The sequence below is a fragment of the Ovis canadensis genome, chromosome 7 (assembly GCF_042477335.2).
Source record: "Ovis canadensis isolate MfBH-ARS-UI-01 breed Bighorn chromosome 7, ARS-UI_OviCan_v2, whole genome shotgun sequence".
Lineage (NCBI taxonomy): Eukaryota > Metazoa > Chordata > Mammalia > Artiodactyla > Bovidae > Ovis > Ovis canadensis.
The window spans coordinates 102536645-102550942 of NC_091251.1; the positions used below are offsets into that span (position 1 = coordinate 102536645).

The 14298-nt window shown below is 37.4% G+C and overlaps 1 protein-coding gene across 8 annotated transcripts in view; it reads right to left on the minus strand.

Annotated features, from left to right (window-relative positions):
- CEP128 (centrosomal protein 128) overlaps positions 1-14298 on the minus strand; it is a 456691-nt gene that overhangs the window by 321400 nt on the left and 120993 nt on the right. For all 8 annotated transcript variants that reach the window (XM_069595215.1, XM_069595218.1, XM_069595214.1 and 5 more), the window contains one exon: positions 13278-13423. In XM_069595215.1, coding sequence (XP_069451316.1) covers positions 13278-13423 — 146 coding nt within the window. The remainder of the gene's footprint in view (positions 1-13277; positions 13424-14298) is intronic.

Consider the following 14298-nt stretch of genomic DNA (forward strand, 5'->3'; position numbering starts at 1 on the left):
GATCATATGTTCTTCCACAAAAGATTTACAGTTGACCCTTGAACACCACAGGGGCTTAATTCAAGTATAACTTATAGCTGGCCCTCCATATCCATAGTTCCTCACCATGGAGTCAACCAGCTACAGAGCATGTAGTACCGAAATACTTAATACTGAAAAATATCCATATATAAGTGGACCCATGCAATTCAAACTCATGTTATTCAAGAGTCAACTGTACTTTTGTGTAAATGGGCAGTTAGGATAGGAACAGATAAAACCAAAGCTGATTCAAACTTATGTTACAGTTTTTTTGACTGTTGGTATATTTTCAGTTCACCCAGAGCCCTGGTGTTTAGCCTTTTGGGTATCCCAATTCAAAGTACAAGATGTTTACCAGGCTCTTCCTCTTCAGTGTGCCTACGCTATGTCTAAAGCTCTGCTCAATTTGTGATTCAGAAGATGTCAGGCCCATTACTCTGCATTCCACTCCTTAAGAGAATACTTACTTGCTCCTTCTTGTCCTTGTGCCCAGATAACTGTCACCTCAAACAAAATTTTCAAACATATATCATCCTCAGCTTTTACACTTTTTCTCAACAGAATATTTTCCACAAAAAGTTAATACCATTACCAAAGGCAGAACTGTTTTTCAATCAAAATTACAAAAGTTTGCCTAATTTATAATCTTCTTCCAGTTCAGTTCAGCTTAGTCGCTCAGTCGTGTCCGACTCTTTGAGACCCCATGAATCTCAGCACGCCAGGCCTCCCTGTCCATCACCAACTCCCGGAGTTCACTCAAACTCACGTCCATCGAGTCGGTGATGCTATCCAGCCATCTGATCCTCTGTCGTCCCCTTCTCTTCCTGCCCCCAATCCCTCCCAGCATCAGAGTCTTTTCCAATAAGTCACCTCTTCACATGAGGTGGCCAAAGTACTAGAGTATCAGCTTTAGCATCATTCCTTCCAAAGAACACCCAGGACTGATCTCCTTTAGAATGGACTGGTTGGATCTCCTTGCAGTCCAAGGGACTTTCAAGAGTCTTCTCCAACAACACAGTTCAAAAGAATCAATTCTTCGGTGTTCAGCTTTCTTCACAGTCCAACTCTCAAATCCATACATGACCACTGGAAAAATCATAGCCTTGACTAGACGGACCTTTGTTGGCAAAATAATGTCTCTGGTTTTGAATATACTATCTAGGTTGGTCATAACTTTCCTTCCAAGGAGTAAGCACCTTTTCATTTCTTTTTATTTTTTCGACAATATAAATCTTTATTCCCACATAGAAGAAATGGTTATGTCCTCTCCAACTCCCTGTCATTTCATGGCTGCAGTCACCATCTGCAGTGATTTTGGAGCCCAAAAAAATAACGTCTGACACTGTTCCCACTGTTTCCCCATCTATTTCCCATGAAGTGATGGGACCATATGCCATGATCTTTGTTTTCTGAATGTTGAGCTTTAAGCCAACTTTTTCACTCTCCTCTTTCACTTTCATCAAGAAGCTTTTGAGTTCCTCTTCACTTTCTGCCATAAGGGTGGTGTCATCTGCATAACTGAGGTTATTGATATTTCTCCCAGCAATCTGGATTCCAGCTTGTGTTTCTTCCAGCCCAGCATTTCTCATGATGTACTCTGCATATAAGTTGAATAAGCAGGTGACAATATACAGCCTTGACATACTCCTTTTCCTATTTGGAATCAGTCTGTTGTTCCATGTCCAGTTCTAACTGTTGCTTCCTGACCCGCATATAGGTTTCTTAAGAGGCAGGTAAGGTGCTCTGGTATTTCCATCTCTTTCAGAATTTTCCACAGTTTATTGTGATCCACACAACATTTTAGCATTATGGGTTCCCCCAAAATATAAAAACTACATAATATAAACAAATATTTCACCCAAGTGAAATACCAGAAACTAGATGCATTTAATACATTTGAATAAACTTGTGAACATTAACCTTTATGTTAATCATGTAAAATTATTAAAACTAAAAGAAAGTTTCCTTAATGCATATGAATAATTTATTTTAACCTTCCTACAAAGATAATTTACACTATTTGAACATTTCCAAGAGTATAATGAATTTGTTGACTTTTCATGGTTTGAGGCTCAGTACAATTTTTTCCATTTGTAGAAATTTACCTGAAAATAAGCATCTAAAAAGTAATTTAATTTTCCACCTAAAATGATATGGTATCAAATTAAAATCACTCCCATGATAAGGTAACTATAAGGACTACAGGAATAATGCACATTGTAAATTTGCTTATTGTAAAGTCTGCGCTGCCCTCTTCTAGTGGCATTTGTCATTGTCGAAAAATAAAGAACCATCAATTACTGAGACGTAAAGATATTACCTCATTTGTCTCATATCACCCACTTTTCTAAAGCAAGTACTTCAACAATTATTCCCGATAATTTATAATTGCTTTAAATATTAAATCTACATTAAGCTAACATAAGTTTTCAACACATCATTATTTTGTGAGGCATGTAAGTTTCTTTCTCTCTCACCACCACCCCGTGAATGCATGGACATACACACAGGTGCACACACACACACACCACCTGCAAAGAATCGCAAAGGCCTACATATTCAATTTATATGTAAAACATGATGTAGAAGATCATGATTTCAGAAAACTAAGAACTTGAAAATGGACATTTTTATTCCTAAATTTCTTCTTTATTTACCACATTCAAATGATGTGTGTGTGTGAGTGTGTGTGCGCACGTGTGTATGTGTGTACGTGTGTGTGTGTGTGTGTACATGCAAGCGTTCAGTCTCTTCAGTCGTGTCCAGCTCTTGGCAATCCTATGGCCTGCAACCCACCAGGCTCCTCTGTCAAGGAATTCTCCAGGCAAGAATACTGGAGTGGGTTGCCATGTCCTCCTCCAGGGAATCTTTCTGACCCAGGGATTGAACCCACATCTCCTGCATTGCAGGCAGATTCTTTATCCACTGAGCCACCTGGAAAGCCAATTCAAATGATAATTATAATAAATATTAATGCTAGTTTAAAAAAATTAAAATATTCAGTTCATTTCTACTTTCTGGCTTTGTAGAAATACTCATTGCAACTGAGAGTTACAGAAAACAGAAAAACTGTCTTTAAGCTCCTAAAATTTCTATATTTTCATGCAGATGAAATCTCAGACTTAAGATAAATCTTGCAGGAACTGTAAAGTTTGATTTAGCCTTAGAGTTTTTACTTGTAACATAACTCTGTCAATAATCATCTTTTTTAAGAACTTGGGATACGGTGCATCTATGGTCTTAACAACTGTCCTAATGTGAGAGTTGTCTGATTCACAATACAGGCAGACTTCATCTCTAGCAGATTTCATGATTTTACCCTCTCATCTGTAAGTTTTGCTGCCAATATTTTTCTTTAAAATCTAACTTGGATATTAAAAATTACTTACTGCTCAGATAATACCTTATTTTACAACAGGCATTTGGATAAGGAAGAAATTATTAAGATTAAAGAAAAAAAGAAGAATTATAATAGGAAATTGCAGACAGGGGTATTAAGATGTCTAAGACCATAGGTCTCTAAAAAGAATTTAAAAGTAGTATTGAAGTGGGCATTACTGCATAGCAAAGTCACCAACTTTATATAAAAAATGCAAGGATCAAAAGACTTTACTCAAAAGCATGCACAAAAGGAACAATCTTCCTTCTGTTTCTACTGTACTAATCATAAAAAAGTTGTTACTGATTATCATTTATTTTCCACTATCTTCTCTCTTTTTAAAACCAAATACTGGCATTATAGTCTCAAGTTTCTGCTAATGACTAATCATGCCAGTTGTCACTCAATTATCAATTTCAAAACTTAATCTAAATTATGTACAGAGCCTTTTTTTTTTCTTTGAAGTTCTTCCTTGAATTTAAAAGTCAAATTTTTTTTTCAAGAAGAGTAAGTTGATGGAAGATGGAGGCTGAGATTAAATCAGGAGGAATCATTGATCAAGGATGCTTGGAATTCTTATGAATACAAATAGCCTATCAAGGTTAATGAGTTCAACTCAAGTTTAGAAGAAGAGAAATATCCCACTTAGTATTTTCTATGCATGCAGAGATTTAAGATCTTAGGTGGAATTTGAAAGGTAAATTATACAAACTCAAATGTAGCTTTCATTTGGGTTTTTCATAAGCTATTCTCAATTGTTTTTCCCCAGTGTAGAACTACTTAAAATATATGTTCTGGACCAACAAAACCTAATGCAATTAGTGAGAAAGAGCAAAGGTCCCCTTGAATACTGACAACTCTTTCAAAATGAATGTGCTTTTAAGGAAATAGACAACAAATACCAGCTTTGAAAAATAACCATAAAATTTTTCTACAATGTATTCTTTCAGTCAACAAATATTAACTAAGTGCCTAAATGGTAAAGTAGGCCTTAGGAAGCATCATTACGAACAAAGCCTAGTGGAGGTGATAGAATTCCAGTTGAGCTATTTCAAATCCTGGAGGATGATGCTGTGAAAGTGCTCCACTCAATATGCCAGCAAATTTAGAAAACTCAGCAGTGTCCACAGGACTGGAAAAGGTTAGTTTTCATTCCAATCCCAAAGAAAGGCACTGCCAAAGAATGTTCAAAGTACCACACAATTGCACTTATCTCACATACTAGCAAAGTAACGCTCAAAATTCTACAAGCCAGGCTTCAGCAACAAGTGAACCATGAACTTCCAGATGCTCAAGCTGGATTTAGAAAAGGTAGAGGAACCAGAGATCAACTTGCCAACATCTGCTCTATCACTGAAAAAGCAAGAGAATTCCAGAAAAAAACATCTACTTCTGCTTTATTAACTATGTCAAAGGCTTGACTATGTGGGTCACAATAAACTGTGGAAAATTCTTAAACCACATCTCAAGAAACAAGTCAGAACTGGCCATGAAACAACAGACTGGTTCCAAATCAGGAAAGGAGTATGTCAAGGTTCTACATTGTCATCCTGCTTATTTAACTTTTATGCAGAGTACATCATGAGAAATGCTGGGCTGGATGAAGCACAAGCTAGAATCAAGACTGCCAGGAGAAATATTAATAACCTCAGATATGCAGATGATACCACCCTTATGGCAGAACGTGAAGAAGAACTAAAAAGCCTCTTGATGAAAGTGGAAGAGGAGAGTGAAAAAGCTGGCTTAAAGCTCAACATTCAGAAAACGAAGATCATGGCATCTGGTCCCATCACCTCATGGCAAATAGATGGGAAACAGTGGAAACAGTGAGAGATTTTATTTTGAGGGGGGGCTCCAAAATCACTGCAGATGGTGACTGCAGCCATGAAATTAAAAGATGCTTGCTCCTTGGAAGAAAAGTTATGACCAACCTAGACAGGATATTAAAAAGCAGAGACATTACTTTGCCGACAAAGGTTCATCTAGTCAAAGCTATGGTTTTTCCAATAGTCTTGTATAGACAGGAGAGTTGGACTGTAAAGAAAGCTGAGCACCAGAGAATTGATGCTTTTGACCTGTGGTGTTGGAGAAGACTCTTGAGAGTCCCTTGGACTGAAAGGAGATCCAACCAGTCCAGCCTAAAGGAGATCAGTCCTGGGTGCTCATTGGAAGGACTGATGTTGAAGCTGAAACTCCAATACTTTGGCCAACTGATGTGAAGAGCTGACTCATTGGAAAAGACCCTGATGCTGGGAAAGATTGAGGGCAGGAGGAGAAGGGGACGACAGAGGATGAGATGGCTGGATGGCATCACCGACTCAATGGACATGGGTTTGCGTGGACTCCAGGAGTTGGTGATGGACAGGGAGGCCTGGTGTGCCGCGGTTCATGGGGTCGCAAAGAGTCGGTCACAACTGACTGACTGAACTGAAAACATACTTTAATAACAATATGTTAAAAATTAGTATTTCACATTCATATGAAATATAATAGTATAGGAAAAGAAAATTCTTAAAACAAAGAGTGAAAAGGGTGACTAGCCTGTTTAGATATTAAAGCATATTATAAGGTGACAATAATTAAAACCGCATGAAAGTTGTCCTGCAGGCAGCTGGATGCTGAGGAGCCTCTGGAGCCTGGAAGGAGAGAGGAGACTGAGGGAGTGAAAGCTTCTCAGTGTTGGACAGGGAAGCCTGGTGTGTTGCTGTCCATGAGGTTGCAAAGAGTCGGACATGACTGAGCGACTGAACTGAACTGATCTGCAAAAATCAGCAAGACACTGTTGAAAGGGAGACATAAAAGGATAATGAGGTAAGACCTGATTCTTACCCCATACTCGCTTATGATTTGAAAAGGGATCTAAGTCTTTAATTCATAAGTGGCTCCCAGAAAGCCACAGTTTGAATTATAACATCAATGCATACTGGTAAATGACCCTGAGCAAAATCTGTACACAGCAGTATATCAAGAGAAAATGTAAACAGGAGGATAAGCATCAGAGTGGAAGCAGAGAAGAAGATTGTTAGAAAGACAAAAGAAATCAGTTGAACACACTTCAGGAATAAAGACAGAATCTGCCAGAGTAAACAGGATCTCTGAATACAAGAATGCTGTTAAAGAGAGGTGGAGGGTTGGAGAGCCTTACCACAGCCATGAACAAATTAGTCTTTCTTTAGACATCATTACTCTGTCATTCCTGTCCACCAAGCAATTTTTTGGTTACTAATTCAGCTTTCTAAAATCTAGGTACAGAAAACTGGGAGACTGGTGTCCCGCACGGACAATAGAGTATAAATATCCATGTAGGACTCTCACAGATATGTCAATAAACTGGGTCTCTTTCATATACTGTTCTCTTGCAAGCTTTATTATTAATGTGAATCAGCCTCCTGGGTCACATTAATTCTAGGACAGAGAAAATGCAAATTTCCAGATGTGACAACAAGATGTTGAAAAATGGTAGGGACATCAAGGTTAGATTTGTCTTGGTGACAGGACTGCTTTCTTCTACAGCCTCCTTTCACCTTTATTTCAACCTGCTTTGAAATTTTAAAGAAATATACCCAGATTACTTTAATAAGACTGTGAAAAACATGCTGTAAGGTCCTTAATAATGGAGGTGAGAGGATGATTCAGAAGGAAGGATTATCACTTGCAATGGATATAATACAAGAAAGCTTCAGGGAGGGAAAGCTTCAGAATTTCCATGAAAAGAGGACATTTATAGAAACAGGGAAAAACTGGAACAAAGACAAAAAATGAAATGAAAAAAGATAAAGAAAAAATGAAATGACAAGACTGTATAAGCTTCTGTAGGAGAGGCATTAGATCAAGATTAAACAGAAAAACATTAATAAACAAACCAAAAGAAATGCTACTGAACAAATGCTCTGCATCTGATCAACAATCTTATTTTATGCATCTTTACTTACTTATATTTGATCTCTAAAAAGCAACTAAAGGAGATTAATTTCAATTTTTTTATAGAATGTATATAAAGTAATATCCCATACCACCAAAAGTAAAGCAGAGGTTAAATGATTTATGATTAAATTTCAATAAAATTTCCAATTTAGAGATTAAATTCAGCAATCCACGATGGATATATGTCTCTCACAAAGTCCACACAGGATGTCACTTTGAGAATAGCCTGGGGATAAAGTAATTCAAAGGACCTCCACAAGGTAAAAACTAAACAAGCCATAAACAGAAATGTCATTAAATCTGAAACAACTGTGCAAATTTAATTATTTTACTGTTAAAAATGAGAAAAATCAGGGGAAATAATAACTGGCTAATGGTAATTTCTTCCAGGATGAATGATACCTTTTTGTGATATCCTTTTCAATGAAAATCACAAAAATCTTCCATATTACAAAAGGAATTTGAACTATACTTGCAACAAACTCAAAGAATCCTCTATGCGAATTTTAGGAAATCATCTTCATAGAAATACAGAAATATGAGGGATTTTTGTTCACTGCTATGTGACCAGTAACTAGAACAGTGCTTGGCATGTAATAGATGGTCATTAACTATTTCATATGTGAATAAATATTCAATCTTTCTTTCCAGCTGAATCTCACATCCAAATCTACACAACCAATCCAAGCTAACCAAAGAGAACTCCAACTCTTTCCCTAAAACATGTGAAAATGTAAAAGAACTATCATTTTAGGACAAATGGAAAGCAAATGTAATTTATAAATTATAAGTAATTTTTTAATGTCTACATACTGGAAGTTTTTTCAGTTTTTCCATAAATGGCAAATAAAAAGAAACAATGAGAAGGATGGGAGGAGAGGAAGAAGGGAGAGAGGACAGACCAACATATGGTTTTAAACAACTCAGCAAAGGGATCTTTCTAGCTTTGGCATCACTAGCATAGTTCTGTTTTTTTTTAATACTTAATTTTGACAAAATAATCATATTTTACCACTTATGAGAGCAGAATAAAGAGCTAGATAATTTCCATAAAAAATTTAAATGTCCTACAGTTACAGCTGCCCTGAGAATATTTCCAATGAGAATTTATTAACATGTAGAGGGGAAGTTGAGATCAAGATGACAGAGTGGGAAGACACTGAGTTCACCTCTTCCCAAGGACACACAAAAACTACAACTACTTACAGAACAACTACCTGCGAGAATGGCCTGCAATAAGCAATGAGAATCTGCATAGCAGCACAGCTCCTCTGCAATGAGGGGTATAAAGAAGAAGAAGAAGAAGAAGAAAAATAACAAGATGAGTATAAGGGAAAGAGAAGTAATTGGATCAGGACCTACACTCCCAGCAGGTGACCCAAAAGAAGGAGGAGAGATCACAAATTCAGAGGTCCTCCCTAAGGAGCAAGGGGTTCAGTCCCAACTTCAAGCACCCCAACCCTGGAGAATGGCACCTGGAAGACAAACCCCCTTACCTGGTTCTGAAAACAGGCAGGGCTTACCGTCAGGAGAGCCAGAGGGCTGGAGGCAAGTGAAACCCTGCACTGAGAGACTATGCACACAGACTCAGGCACTCCCGGGCCCAGCAGGGGAGCAGCGAACGACAGGAGCCCGCACGCCTGCCATCCTGGCAAAGGCGCCCAGCACCCAGCTCGGCCACGCCAGCTCCCACTTCAGTCCCTCCAAGGCAGCAAGCCCTGGCACACCCCAGGAGAAGCCTGGGTTCATGCTGGGCTCCAACGTCAACCCCTCTGGCTCCAGCCCCCGTGCCGAAGTGGTAGCCCTTCACACATCCTAGGAGAAGCCTGAACCCCACACCAGGTTCCAACTTCAGTGGGGAACTATCTCCAGCACACACCAGAAGTCCACGGTCACTTCAGCTTCAGCCCTTCCATCAAAGCCAGTGCACACAGTCTGTCTAAAGACGCTCCTACGCAAGGACACACCTTCAAGACACAGGGAAGTAACCGTTTCTCCTAATGCATGGGGACAAACACAGAAAGTCAAGCAAAATAAGAAGACAGCGGATTGTGTTTCAAACAAAAGAACAAAATGAAACTCCAGGAAAAACAAAAATCTAATGAAATGACAGTAAGTAATTTACCTGGTACAGAGTTTAAAGCAATCATCATAAAAATGCTCACTGAACTTAGCAGAATAAGGGAAGAAAACAGAACCTCAACAAAGTATTAGAAAATATAAAAAAAGAAGGCATCAGAGGTGAAGAATATTATGTGTATTTTTTTAATATAAATTTATTTTAATTGGAGGTTAATTACTTTACCATACATCAACATGAATCCGCCACAGGTATACACGTCTTCCCTATCCTGAACCCCCCTCCCTTCTCTCCCCATACCATCCCTCTGGGTCGTCCCAGCGCACCAGCCCCAAGCATCTAGTATCATGCATCGAATCTGGACTGGCAATTCATTTCATATATGATATTATACACGTTTCAATGCCATTCTCCCAAATCATCCCACCCTCTCCCTCTCCCACATAGTCCAAAAGACTGTTCTATACATCTGTGTCTCTTTTGCTGTCTCGCATACAGAGTTATTGTTACCATCTTTCTAAATTCCATATATATGTGTTAGTATACTGTATTGGTGTTTTTCTTTCTGGCTTACTTCACTCTGTATAATAGGCTCCAGTTTCATCCACCTCATTAGAACTGATTCAAATGTATTCTTTTTAATGGCTGAGTAATACTCCATTGTGTATATGTACCACAGCTTTCTTATCCATTCATCTGCTAATGGACATCTAGGTTGCTTCCATGTCCGGGCTATTATAAACAGTGTCGCGATGAACATTGGGGTACACGTGTCTCTTTCAATTCTGGTTTCCTCGGTGTGTATGCCCAGCAGTGGGACTGCTCTATTTCCAGTTTTTTAAGGAATCTCTACACTGTTCTCCATAGTGGCTGTACTAGTTTACATTCCCACCAAAAGTGTAAGAGGGTTCCCTTTTCTCCACACCCTCTCCAGCATTTACTGCTTGTAGACTTTTGGATCGCAGCCATTCTGACTGGCATGAAATGGTACCTTATTGTGGTTTTGATTTGCATTTCTCTGATAATGAGTGATGTTGAGCATCTTTTCATGTGTTTGTTAGCCGTCCATCTGTCTTCTTTGGAGAAATGTCTATTTAGTTCTTTGGCCCATTTTTTGATTGGGTTGTTTATTTTTCTGGAATTGAGCTGCAGGAGTTACTTGTATATTTTTGAGATTAGTTGTTTGTCAGTTGCTTCATTTGCTATTTATTGTCTCCCATTCTGAAGGCTGTCTTTTCACCTTGCTTATAGTTTCCTTTGTTGTGCAGAAGCTTTTAAGTTTAATTAGGTCCCATTTGTTTATTTTTGCTTTTATCTCCAATATTCTTGGAAGTGGGTCATAGAAGATCCTGCTGTGATTTATGTCAGAGAGTGTTTTGCCTATGTTCTCCTCTCGGAGTTTTATAGTTTCTGGTCTTACATTTAGATCTTTAATTCATTTTGAGTTTATTTTTGTGTATGGTGTTAGAAAGTGTTCTAGTTTCATATGTGTGTATTAATTGCTCAATTATGTCTGACTCTGCAACCCCATGGACTATGGCTTATCAGGCACCCCATTGATGGAATTCTCCAGGCAAAAATACTGGAGCGGGTTGCCATTCCCTTCTCCACGGGATCTTCCCAGCCCAGGGATAGAACCAGGGTCTCCCATACTGCAGACAGATTCTTTACCATCAGAGCCACCAGGGTAGCCCGATTAATATAATAACTGAAATTACATACATATTGTAGGGAATCAACTGCAGGTTAGGGAATGGTTGAAATAACTCAATCAGAACAGCAAGAAGAAAAACAACTTTTAAATGAGGCTTAAGTTTAAAAGACCTCTAAGATAACATCAAGCATAATAAAATTCAAATTTTAGAGGTCCCAGAAGGAGAGGAAAAAGAAAGAGGCAAAAATGAATTTGGTGAAACCATGGTTGAAAATTTAACCTGTAGTAAGAAATACATATCCAGATCCAGAAACAAAGAAAATCCCAAACAAAATGAAAGAGATCTATGCCAAGACCTAGCATAATTAAAACAGGAAAAGTTAAAGAGAGAATTTAAAAGGCAGTCAAAATGAAAAAGAAAAACTGGAGTGTCATCCAAGGGAAGCCCCAGAGGCTATCACCTATTTCTCAGCAGAGACTTTGCAGGTCTACAGGGAATGGCATAGTATATTTTATTTAAAGTGATGAAAGGAAAAAATATCTACAACTGGTGATACTCACATGGCAAAGTTATTTAGAACTGAAGGAGAGAAAGTTTCCCAGACAAGCAAAAACTAAAAAGAGTTTAACAACAGTAAACCAGCCTTCCAAGACATGTTAAAGGAACTTCTTTAAGTGGAAAAGGAAAGGCCCTATAAAGATAGGGAAAATGAATGAAAGGAAAAATGTACTTTACTAGGAAAGGAAAATTTTCCTTTACTAGGAAAGGAAAATACATAGTAAAGGCAATGACCGAACCACTTAAAAAGTGAGTGAAATGTTAAAAGACAAGTCATAAAAACAAACCCATAGATACAGAGAACAGACTAATGGTTATCACAAGGGAAGGGACAGAGTCGGGGTTGGAGGCAAAAATGGGTAACGGGATCAAATGTATGCTGATGAAAGGAAACTAAATTTTTGGTGGTGAACACAAGTAGTGGAAAGGAGGAGAAATATAATGTGGTACACATGAAACTTATATAGTACTATGAACCAACGTTACCTCAATAAAATATAAAATTTTAAGCCAAAAAAATTAAATTAAGTTGAATTTAGAAGTCACAGGGATATAATATACAGCACAGAGAGAATAGTCAATAATACTACAATTAACATGGCATGGTACATCATCTATAAAAACATAAAAATCACTATGCTGTATAGCTAAAACTAATATAGTATTCTAAGTCAACTATATTCCTATTAAAAAATTAATAAAGAAATAAAGATGCAGAGGCTTTGTAAAGAAAATGTCACTGTTTCATTATCTTTAAACATGAACCTGAAACAAATCTAAAATATATTTTGTACTGATGCACTGACAAGATGAAAGAGAAACTTAAGACTGCAGTAACATTAAATATTTCCTTTGGATTTTATAAAGTTAGATACTTTTCACACCAATTTTCTACCTGTCATTATAACTTAGGAAATTCTTCAAATGTGACTACTCATTACAATTAGAACACAACTTCACTAACAACAACAGATACAGAGAAAGATATATATATCTAGTTCTAAATGTGTCCTCCATGTTTGCATGGATCTAATTTACATAATTAAAATGGGAATTAAGCCATTTTCTTTTATTAAGTTCTTCCCTTTGATTTTTTAATAGTTTTTGATAATTACTTTTATCTAGCACCACTTGTGCTAGATAAAGGCAAGTAGAACACGGGAGTTGCCTAGTTACACTTCACTCATCATTCATGACTGATACACAACTCTACATTGATGGAAGCATCACACCTCTACCTCACGCAAAACAGCTAGAGATTTGAAAACTTTTCTGTTTCCAAAGAAAAATAATATCAGTAATACCTTATTGCTATGCCTTTTGCCAGTTTTACCCTTGCTCCCCTCCCCCACACCCACCACAAATAACTGTGGTCCCTTGAGAGAAGAAAGATCCCTTCTGTCTGAGCGAAGGGCTCAACTGCTAGTGGAAGAATATTTTCAGGTTTCATAGGTATCCTGGCTTTGAGGTCCAAATGAAGAGAAATGAGTCCATAGAAATTTATCTATGTAATTAAAGTAACCATCTAGATAACTTGATATTATCCCCACCCAAACTTGAGTTCGTAAAACATCACAATCTTTATATTAAAATTTCACTAAGCAATGCTATGAAATAAAACTAAAGTCTTTTGAACATGGCTTAAATATAGCAAAGTCACCTCCACTTGGGCTGCCAAATGTACTCTCTCCTTGTCCTTTCGCTCCAAGCACCGCTTCACTTCCTCTAACTCAGAAGCCATTGCACTGAAGTTCAGCTGCACTCTCAAATCTGACATCTGCTTCTCCAGATCCTCTCGCTCAACCCCTTAAAAGAGAAAATGTAAAGCGTGATGGTTGTTCATTATTCACAGGATAATGTACTCTCAAATGGTAGGCTTATTGATATTAACTCTACTCCATACAACCCACTTATTAAATGTCACTGTCACCAACTCGCCATTCTATTATTTCAAGTCTTACACAATTTTCTGAAATACATAGCTACGTCATCCAGTGTTGTCCCATTTTGATACTGTACTTGGACTGCTATCTGACTTCCAGTATAATTTATTTCAGGAAAATTTTATGTATTTTTCTTTAATTTGCCTTATATCCCTATATTACCCCCAAACTCTAAAACAAAAATACTGAAAGAATTTTCAATTAAGCTTCTACAGCTTACTGAAGTTACTGAAGTTCACACAACAAAATGCTTTTCTTGCAACATAAGCAAAGGAGGCAGCTAAATCTTGATTGTGTTCTGACCTTTAACTTCCTAGTTCTGGAGACAACTACCTACAACTGAAAAATATAAATTGACATAGTATGTACTTTTAGTTCAGTGTGAAATATTTGCTATACGATGAAAAGGGCACTGTAACACCATCTTTTTCAAAAATAAATAACAGGAAAACTCTTTTCTCAATGAGCTTGCATTCTAAGAACAGGAAAAGGATATAAATAAAATACTTCTATGATGTTAAGATGTCAAAAACTGGCACATATACTCTTTTCTAGTACTTTCACTTCCAGAAAATGAAAGAAGGAAGGAAAAACTAGCAAATACAATTTACAGATCATTCATAAGACACATCCCAACTTCAGAATAATTAAACTGTCAAAATTGTACAGTGTGTATGAAAGATGCATAGGTATTTTAACAGTGATAAGAGGACCTTCAGATACTATACAGATATTTCC